A 10922-nucleotide genomic window follows, 5' to 3' on the forward strand; every position below is an offset into this window, starting at 1 on the left:
AAACCTGCAGCACACTGCTTGAACCAAACCCTGGATCGCTAACTTCAGGAGGACCAGAGATCAGAGCTTGCGATTACTACCAGGCTCAAAAACAGCTTTCACACTTGACCAAACATATTGAATCCGCAAAGCAACCTCTCACAGGCCTACAAAAAATGCTAGTGTGAAAATCACCTAAGAAGTAGATTGATGTGTGCATTCACTGTGGACCTCTACCTCACTCTAAGACCAGCGAAGGATAAAAAGCACCCTCTTTTGCTGAATGCAGATAATGAAATTTCAGTGTGCTATTATTTAGGTATAAAGGTATAATCATTCCATTTTTTGGCGTGTTTATTGTAAAAACTCATATTGTAGTAACAATAAAAATGCAATTTATCATATAGCCTTACCTATTAGGCAGGGTGCAAGTTTACCTGGCACAAACTGGCTTAAAACTGATTTTAATTCCACCAACACTGGGATATGGAAGAATAAGTTCTTATTTGGCTGGTTGGCTGATTCTTGAACAGGTTCCTGCTGTTGTATTAGGTACGAGTCAGTGCTGCCCAGAAACCTTGCAGGTGGATTCTACTCATATTTTCACAAAGCGCCTGTGAGTCAGCTTTTAAAAGCGTAACAGCATCTCCCTTCCTCACTCCAGTGATACTGCTTGTTACCGTCATGCTCCATACAAATCCCCTTGAATTACAGCAAAACTGGAGCTTTGCCACATCTCAGTGACAGAGAGCGAGAGAGAGAGAAAAGAGAGGAAAGGAAAGCGAATGAAACTGCTGCAAGACAGACTGAAGCATGCTGGAGGGAGATGGAGTTTTGAGAGAACTTTTACGAAAAAAAAATTGCACCATTTGAGCTAGGTCTAGTTAAATAGGCAGTATAAAAGGTTTAAAATGTGATAGTCAGTGAACCACCTCTGCCTACAGGCCCACATGACTATAAGGCTCGTCAGCACAGCCAGGAACAGCAGATGTTTGCCAACGTTTTGGAATTTAAAACTCCAAAGACAGCATAGTTACTGGAACAAGCACAAAAGAGAGTGAGGCGTGGACATACTAGCTGTGCCCGGAATAGTGGAGATAGAAGACACTGTGGTGTATTTCTGAGTGGAGATTTAAGGCTTTGTATAGTTTGAAGAGGTGTGGGAGGAGTTTATTGCTGCTGACCCTGAGCTGAGGACACAGGTGCATCATTCTGACCAGCCATACTTACCTCCTACAACTATCTGCCTACTCCTGAAATGGAAACATAGTAGTGTAGTGCATTCATCAAAGGCTGGCTGTTATCATAGTTGTAATGCTTGGACTGTTCGGCCTTATAAATCCATGTCTTTATTCTGTTACTATACTAAGTTATGCTCTATTGGTCTATTTAATTATTTAATTATTTATTATTTTTAATTGTTTTTCTGTCTAACTATGCCAGTCATGTCACATGTGGTGCTGGGTAAGTTAGGCAGTGAAGTTAGGCACCTTGTCCAAGGGAGTAACCAGTAATAACGAGTTAGCCCTGGCATTTGATCCTTTTACTTTCTGGTTCCTTCCTCAGTTCTTGAGTCCACCCCATTTTGGGTTCACCCAAGATGGTTTTGGAGACACTGGTGGGTGTTTTGACTGTCTTAGACTCTCTTACTCCTCAGGAAACTTGTCAATTCATGCAAAACAAAGCAGACATCAAGCACAAACTAGCCATTTGTTAAATCTCCAAGCTACACTAGCAATTATATTTGCTTAATCCGACTTATTCGATTTATCCGATTGTGGTAGTAAAAAAAAAAAAAAAACATATCAGGTACCAAAACGTGAATAAAATTGAGTAGAGTACGTATTATGCAGTGGAAATGTGCCTACACAGTTTAAAACTGCTAAAACGTTTCCCAGGCAGAGATGAAGCCACGTCTTGGACTACACAGCATTTTAAATGGAGATTTCCCATTGAAAAGAAAAATATACTCTACTATTAGGGTTCATCTCTGTCTGAGAAACCTACCTATAATGTTTAATTTTTTTCACTTGTCTACTTGACAGTGTCTGAACATATCATATTATTAATGGTAAAAAAATAAATGAGGAACACAAAATTAAGGCTTTTCCTTCTTCCTTAAAAAAAGACAATGAAAAAAGTTTTGTAAAAGTGATGGTGAAATTTCTTGTTTTTCCCTCAGATGACTGTTATCACAGTGTAACAGGAAAAAAAGCACAGATAAAGAAGACTATGATCTATGTTAATTGATCCTCCCAAAATTGGGGGTATTAAAGGATGAGTTCATCCTTCTTTTTTAAAGTAATTGTGTCTTCTTTCCAGGTATTTTTAGCTCACTGCTATGATAAAATGAATTCAGAGATTAGAGTTTAGGTGAGGTCAGGATGTTGAATGATCATCCCAACCCCAACTTATCCCAAAAGTATTGCATAGAGCACCTTCATTGCCAAGAACACAGTTCCATTACTCATCAGCTCAGTGCACAATAGATTCATGTTGATTTGCTCCAGAGAGTTCTATTCTATTTGCAATACTTCTCTACAGGGACTAGACAAGCTGTGTGTGTGTGTGTGTGTGTGTGTGTCAAGTAGCTGAATGCGTTCATTAGAAGATATCTTCTCAAACATTCAAACTTTTAGTGTGTAGCCAAAGTCCTAACCATTGTAAAACTTATTGTTCATTGTTCTCCTTCCTTCACTATACGAAAAGTAAAGTGCTGCAGGTGGAGAGGAAGAGAGAGAAAGGTCTTTGGCCAGCATTAATCTGAGATTTCCCCTTACAGCCAAGCCTCAGCTTTACCGGCTCACGTAACGGTCAGATACATTACCTGGGGTGGAGGGCATGGCACTCTCTGGGACAAAGATTTTCTTAGTCACACTCTGAAAAGTGAGACACTCTGTACAGTCTGGCCAGTCTGCGACGAGGCAGACGATCTGTGATCTTCATGGAGCCTAGCAGACCTCAGTGTGTGTAAAGCTGGTTATATGCCCACATTTTCATCACCAGTCCTTATTTTCTTTACAAAAAGTGAAAGTCTCTGAAGAGAGAAGTGTATTGTGGTAAAATTTCCCAGATGATGCAACACTTTCACTAATAAGCTGTTTCTCAATGTTGTTTTTGCATCGTCATGTTCTTACAAGTTTCATTTGAATACACAGGAACACGTCTACCAAGAACGGTTTAAATTCTTGGTTGTGTTCTTGTTCCTCCCCCAAAAAATAATAAAAAATAAATAAAAACGTGCGTTGGTAGATGTTGTTCATGAACAAACGGAAATACCCAGCATTCTTCACCAATTTAGTGCTGATGTAAAGGCAGAAAACACTGGTCAGATCTACTATTACAAACATAATAAATAGTAAATGTTAACTAAACGATAACTGTTTTTTTCATGGTTATGTCATGAGGATTGAATACTCTCTTGTGGCAGACTTAGCTCAGCTGGTCAGCTTTGGTTAATGATGATCAACCAGAAAGGCAGATTTTACTATTGTAGAATACAGTACTGCTATATTTAATATAATACAGCCTACACTGTACACTCTTAACCCACAAGAGCCTGGTCTCATTTCTGAATATTGATACCAAATTCAAACTTTGAATCAGATCAATTATATGAGCAGCTCATTCATGTTTTTATCTTACTGTGGGCAGATGACTGCAAATATTTGCAACATACATGATGCAACAGCAATTTCATAACTTGTATTTCATTTTTTGTTTTCCTGAAAATGGTGGAAGAACTAGTTCCAAGGATCATAAAACATTTCATTAATCACACCGATTCACACAGTGCCCTGTAGTGATGCTCTCGGGATGTTATGTATACAGCTCTGGAAAAAAATTAAGAGACCACCTCATGTTCTGAATCATTTCTCTGATTTTGCTATTTATAGATATATGTTTGAGTAAAATGAACATTATTGTTTTATTCTATAAACCAAGGATAACATTTTTCCCAAATTCCAAAAAAAATTATTGTCATTTAACTTTCAGACTTCAAATACTGCAAAGAAAACAAGTTTATATTCATAATATTTTAAAAGTTCAGAAATCAATATTTGTTGGAATAACCCTGGTTTTTAATCAGTTTTTATGCATCTTGGCATGTTTTCCTCCACCAGTCTTACTTTTGCTTGCTTTTGGATAACTTTATTCCACTCCTGGTGCAAAAATTCAACACAAACATTTAAAACATACATTTAGATATCTGAACTATTTAACATTCAAAAAAAATTAACATGGACATTATTTCGCCCACATTTCATTGCTGAAGGTAGGTCATCTGCCAGCTGGGGAGTGTACTGTGTATCGTGGGGAGGGAAGCAGTCTAAACTTAACAGATGACGCAAGACTTATCCTTATGTGCTAATATACGGTTGTAAGGCTGATGATGATGAACCGACATGTGGTGGACTGGTGCGCGCGTGTGTGGTTGATGCAGATTGTCACGTTTCACTTCATGACTCGACAGTTTCTACGTGGCACCAATTCAAGAAGAGCTCAGGTTAGAAGCTGCGGGGACAATACGGGGTGTTAGGAAAGAAAACCCGGCGGCCCTGCGAGCCTGTGCTGAGTGTGAGCTTTCACAAGCTAGCCCGGCAAGCTCGATTGCGCTCATTCAGAAAGTTAGCTTGTGTCTGTAAAGCGGCACGTAGGCTTCTCCAATAGCGCTCTCTCTCTCTCTCTCTCTCTCTCTGACACAAACGCCGGTGTTCTGCCGAGTTGTGCTACCCGGTCAAACCGTGCTACCCTAGTGTACATTTAAACGTCGTAAAAATGCCAGAAAAAGCACCATATTTGAAAATGCTTTCGGTTGAATATTTGGAAAGCCTGAATCAATATATCAGGATACAGTTAAGGGTAAATAGAGGTGATTATAATGTTATATAACATATTTTATTTTATATTATGTTATTGCTCACTTATTATTACTTCTATTATTTGTATTAACTATTATTTACACACTTGTAACACCCAGACAAATAAAAAACAGGGGCTCCGTTTGTTTAATGAATGCACCCAAGTAGAAATAAATTATCGTAAAAAAATAAATACAAATAAATAAATAAAAATTGGGTCGGCGCATGCGCATTGGTGTTGAGACGCACATTTCGATGGGTAGCACGACGTGACGCAACACCGGCTATTTCGCTCACTTTTCTCTCGCTCGGTCTGGCTGTGTCCTAATCCTAAGAAAAGCTGCCTACTGAGGCAGAGTCGGGTCTGAATCTGAGTTTAGAGTCCAGTAAACTAGCCTATGTTTTATTAAAGGGAAAATGCTATAGCTAACAGCTAATAACAACACAGTTAAACCTTTGTGTTTCAATTCCAGAGACCTTCACCCCTACATGCTTTCTGAGAGAGATACAGCTAGTAAGTGTTAAGTCAGCATTTTTTGTATTGAGACACAACCTCTCTCTATTTCTATCTTTCTCTCACACACACAGACGCAACTTCGTAGTTATAACAGACAGCTTAAACTATAAGAAATATAAGCGTATTCTTTTATCAAATTTATGCACAAGCTAGCTACACAAACTGCCCACATTGTTATAAAATGTGATAAATGTCTGCTGTTGTTTTACTGCAGCTTTTCTCTTACCTGAGCCGGTGAAAGCGCCAGGAAAGCAGCAGAAAGGACCTGCAGGAACCAGACCAACATTTCGCACAATTTTGAAGTCAATAAGGATTTAAAACCGAGGAGAAATCCACTCAGGTGTGCCCGGTCACGTGAGAGTCCAGAGCGCAGCTTCGCCTGTAATCCACGACCCGGTTCGTGGCGAACGTTTAACTCAAGACTGAAGCGCTAAAGATGCCGCTCAGAAGAGAGAAGCGCTCAGAAGCTCCGGGTGGTGCTGCAGCTTCTCAAGCCGAGCAAAACGTCTCTGATGCGCTGAAAGCACTGAACGCACAGGTCCACCAGAGCTGGGGGATTTTCTCCTGCCGGTGGTCGAGATGTTGGAGGAGATGCTGGGTCCTTGGAGAAAGTCTTCTGCCGCGCATTTCCTCTACAAAGTTCAGCCACTTGCCCACTAATTGCCCCTCAGCTCCATTTCAACAAGTTACTCATTGAAATCTCCTCCTCCAGAGCCTGAGCCTTTCACACTCCTTCCATCCCCACCCTCCACATACTCACTCACTCAGTCACTCCACTTCTTCTCCTCCTCATCTCTCTCTCTCTTTCTCTCTCTCTCCCTCTCTCTTTCTCTCACTCTCTCTCTTTCTTCACCTTGCTGCTTTTCTCTGCTTTATTGTTCTCTTTTGCTGTTGAAAGAAGCTTAAAAAAGTTCACAAAATGTGCTTCAATGCTGTTTGAATGCTCTGCTTGTTTTCTGTATCCCTATTGTGCATAAGACTAGTTGTGGAATTTTTCTCACATATTTCTATGAATACATAAATACAAAATACAATGACTGGTCAAATATCATGGGACATGTGACTAATGTAGTATTGTATTGTGTCCTATGACTTTACGACTTTTTCCAATACCCCACAACTCCCATGGGATATGAATGTGGAAGTGATTTCTGCCAGAGTCGCATGTCTATCTAGACAGCTTTATCTGGACGGTACTGGTCACAATTAATGATCTAAATTTATGCGTATACCTTCTGCGATGTATTTCCAGTATGTACCTAACACTGTGGATAAAATAAAGGGATGTTAAATGCCCACAGAACTTGCAGTGAACATGCTGGCCTGTGTTCAACGTCACTCACAAGATAACATCTCATAACTTATACATGCGTGGGTGTTCCCCAGCCTTCTCCTGAAGTAACACCTCCTGATCAATTATAAATACTGCTATCCCATGACTTACAGGTTACAGAGTTTAATCAATGTCTCATTTTTTATCTTCATGCTCTCAGAAATTCTTAAACTTTAAACATTAAAAGCATGAATTAAATATAACATTATTATTAGGTAGTAAAACAGGCGAAAAAAGAAACTACTGATATTAGTGTGTTTGGCGCTGAAGTGTGGTCAGAAGTCTCGGAATTCGTCCTTTATTTTGAGTTGAACAGTAAGGGGTGGACAGCTAGACCAGAATAAGCACAGTCTCAGAATAGACAGCCTGAGAAACAAACCACACAATTCTCTGGGTAAACTGCATTATGAAATTCCAGTAGCGAAGCACTGCTGTGCCGAATTTTCAATGAGAAAAGGACAATAACATGAGACAACATCATGGAGGTAAATCAAATAATTCATGGGGATCATCGTTTCTATAAGCATCAGTTTCCATAAGATTCCTCTCTCTCTCCCTCTCTCTTTCTCTCTCTCATCCTCTCTTTCAACATTTGTCGACCATATAGTGGTATGGTGTTTGCAGAAACGTTGGAATGCATGAGTTGGGGATCCTTGCATGGTTCCTCCACATTCTTCACACTGTGTTGAATGACAGGACTGCAGAGCACTATTGTAAAGAGCACACTTAGGTGGTCAGTGTCAGCAAACAGACACAGTTCCACCCCACTGGATTAACCCTTGCACATATGCTGGACCACAGCAAAGGCAACAAAGGGGCTTTAGAAGCCACCAGGCTACTGTGATGCTATCATTAAATGCGAGACATGAAAGGATATGGCTGGTTTCTTTGGTAGTATCATGCTGTTTGCATCATAGCATTTGCCCATTTAACTGTGGGCTTTTCTACAGCAAATGTTTTAAAGGTTATGGGTTTATTTAACTGTTAACTGTTCTGTTTTTACAGCAAATAATAGTTTTTTTTTTTTACAGAAAAAGTATTGTCATTCTTATTTCCAATATTCTTATATCATAGCAATAAGATATCACAGCAACTCTATTGACCACAGAAAAGCATTTTGTAGATTTCAATGCATATTTTTACCCAGTTCTTCATTGGTTACGACCCCACAGGACCACCATAGAGCATTATTTGGGTGTTGGGTCATTCTCAGCACTGTAATAGCATTTGCATGGTGGTCGTTGTGTGTCAGTGTGTGTTGTGCTGGTATGAGTGGATCAGACACAGCAGGGCTGCTGGAGTTTTTAAACATCTCTGTGTCACTGCTGAATTGAGAATAGTCCACCAACCAGAAATATCTAGCCAGCACTATCCTGTAGTGGCTTAAATTGCTGTCTATAGTTGGGTCTTCTCTCTGTATAGTATCAGTATGATGCTAGCATTAACAACACATGCCGTTTTACCAAGGTTACACAAAATGTGCATACGATAAAACTTGCAAAGCAGCATTTATGTGGAGGATATTTTAGGATTAAAACTTTACATGTAGACCATGGAATAATTTATACATCTCAATCTAGTCAAGAATGAACAGAATGATCATCAAGTTCATGATGTTCAGAAAGCATGACCATTCTGATGAACCAGCATGACTGGCATGACCAAAAACAAAGCTTATTAACATAGAGTAGGTTTTAAAGTGGATGTCTGTGAGTTTTGGGATTTAGGGCCCTCTCTGGTGAGAATAGGTAACTGCACCAAGTAGGCGGAAGAATCATTTTAAACTAGGCGGGTGTGATGCGGTCTCCTTTCAGAGGGGATGAATCTGATTCCAGGTTATGTTCAGTCAGAGAGAGAGAGTGCACTCAGTCAGAAACTTCACTACATCATTTCTTTGTTTTTACTATGAGTGAATGAGCTAGTGAGGTCTGAGTTTCCCCTTCTGAAGTCTCCATTGCTCCACCAGCCGCTCATATTCAATAAAACTGAGATGGCTCCTCTTTTAGAGGTGGTACATGTGACGTAAGTACGTAAAGACGCTTGACGTGGGCAGAAGTACTTCCGCGAAAAGTGACCCGACACCACCGTATTTAAAATGAATATATAAGAGGCTTAACAGGGATGGTCGTTTTAGCACACTGGTACCAATAAACACATTATTTTGTGCCATCTCCACCCATAAATGCTTCTGCTTTCAGTTTAGAATGCTTCAGTTTAGAAACAAAATAATACAGCCTGCCACTTTAACATCTAAGGCTTTCAACCACTTCCACCATCAAAGACCAGCTTAGACCATTCAAACCCAGTTTCCAACAAGCTCGGTGTGAGCTGGATTTTTCAGCAGGCTGCCTTAAATTTGCTTGGTTCAAAAGGTTAAATTGTGTTAATTAAGTATAGCCTTTTTTATTCTGTGAATATTATTTACACATTTAAATCAGATTAGTTCAATACATTTATTAGTTACGTTGAGATTTGTTGTTGTGTGTGTGTGTGTGAGTGTATAGTGGGTGGTGGAGGGTGATAGATCGGGGGAGCTGTGAAAAAGGAAAAGCTTAAACTAATAGTGGCCATCCCAAACACAACACGGCTTTAGGTTTGTTTGCTTAGGGGCCAGACACGCTACGTGAGGCACGTCTGTGCGAGCTCATCACTGCCGCACTGATACAGGCCTGCAGGGAAGGTGCTACACTCTAATCAGGATGTACAGCTTGTTTGGGGTATAAATGCTTTATGCTGACGGGACTCCGCAAATGCTTACACTGCAGCTGAACTCCTTCACAGCTTGCAGCTGTAAGGAGCTACACCAGGATGCTTGCGTAGACACGGCACATACCACATCAGCTGCAGTTTAAATGTTTTCCTTTGGGTCCTCTCATCCGCTCTCAAACATCACATGTAAGCTTATCCATTTTGAGAGAAGGGCCCTGACTGTAACAGAGAGTTTCAGCCATGAGAATCTAGATTATTAGAACAGTAATAGACAGCCTGTTCTAATAATCTGTCTCATATGTCCATAGGACATTCTCCCAAAAGCTTTGTGGCTTGTAAACATGTCAACATGTAGTTTGGCAAAGTCTTTTTATGTTCAGTTTTCAACAATGGTGTCCTCCTTGGTCGTCTCTCATTAAGTCCACTTTGGCTCAAACAACGACCGATGGTGTGATCTGAAACTGATGTTCTTTGAGATTGAAGTTCACCTTTAATATCGGTAGAAGTTTTTCTGTGCTCTTTTGTTACCATTCATATTATTCATCTCTTTGATTTGTCATTAATTTTCTTCCTGTGGCCATGTCCAGGGAGGTTAGCTACAGTCTCATGGATCTTAAATTTCTGAATAATATGTACAACTGTAATCACAAGAACATCAAGCTGCTTAGAGATGGTCTTATAACTCCTACCTTTAACACGCTTGGCTATAATTTTCTTTCTAATATCCTGAGACTGTTAACTCTTTTTTCTTTTGATTCCTCTGGTCCATGTTGAGTGTGGTACACACCACGCCACCAAATAGCACATTGACTACCTGTAGCCTTCTAGTATTTAGGATCACTGACTCATTACAAGATTGTAGACACCAGTGATGGTGAATAATTAACAAGATAATCTTATATTTTCATAGGAAAATACTATGTGTTGTTTATTAGCTTTTAAAAAATAAAATCCCTGAAACAGTATTAGTGATTCCATACTGGGATGTTAAATAAACCAAGCACAGATTAAAGCGTGCAGCCTTTGGTAATTATGCTTGCAATCTATGGAATTCCCTCCGTGGTTTATTTTTTTCACTGGACAAACTCAGCAAGGAATTTAAAAAGAATTTCATACCTACTGTGCTTTAATTTGGGCTTTAAATCTAAAGTAGTTTCATGCATTCCATTTATTTAAAAGAAAAAATAAACATGAAACAGGTGGATATTTTTAGACAGCATGATAAAATGTTCATTAATTAAATTCAAGGCTTTGGAGATTTTGCTAAGCTGCAGTTGTCTGTTCAAATAACTGTACTGGCCGGAGGTCAAACTGCTTCAGAATTAAAGCCCAATATTTTCAGGGAGGGAATTCCATAGATTACAAGCATAATCATTAAAGGCAGTGAACCTAGTGTAAACTGTTGTTGGATCATCAATCATCACTGTATGGACTAAAATTTGCTAGAGTGTTTAAACTTTTGTTTATTAAATAATTTGGTCTGTCAATTTTTTGGTGTTCCCAGAACATTTTTTATTAAACT

The 10922-nt window shown here is 39.4% G+C and overlaps 1 protein-coding gene across 1 annotated transcript in view; it reads right to left on the reverse strand.

Annotated features, from left to right (window-relative positions):
• pgfb (placental growth factor b) overlaps positions 1-6141 on the reverse strand; it is a 31632-nt gene extending 25491 nt beyond the window's left edge. Inside the window, exon 1 of the mRNA XM_049464204.1 lies at positions 5585-6141. Within this exon, the coding sequence (XP_049320161.1) occupies positions 5585-5644 (60 nt within the window). The 5' untranslated portion in view covers positions 5645-6141. The remainder of the gene's footprint in view (positions 1-5584) is intronic.
• Positions 6142-10922: the final 4781 nt, after the last annotated feature.

Source organism: Astyanax mexicanus, chromosome 14 (genome assembly GCF_023375975.1).
Source record: "Astyanax mexicanus isolate ESR-SI-001 chromosome 14, AstMex3_surface, whole genome shotgun sequence".
Classification (NCBI taxonomy): domain Eukaryota; kingdom Metazoa; phylum Chordata; class Actinopteri; order Characiformes; family Acestrorhamphidae; genus Astyanax; species Astyanax mexicanus.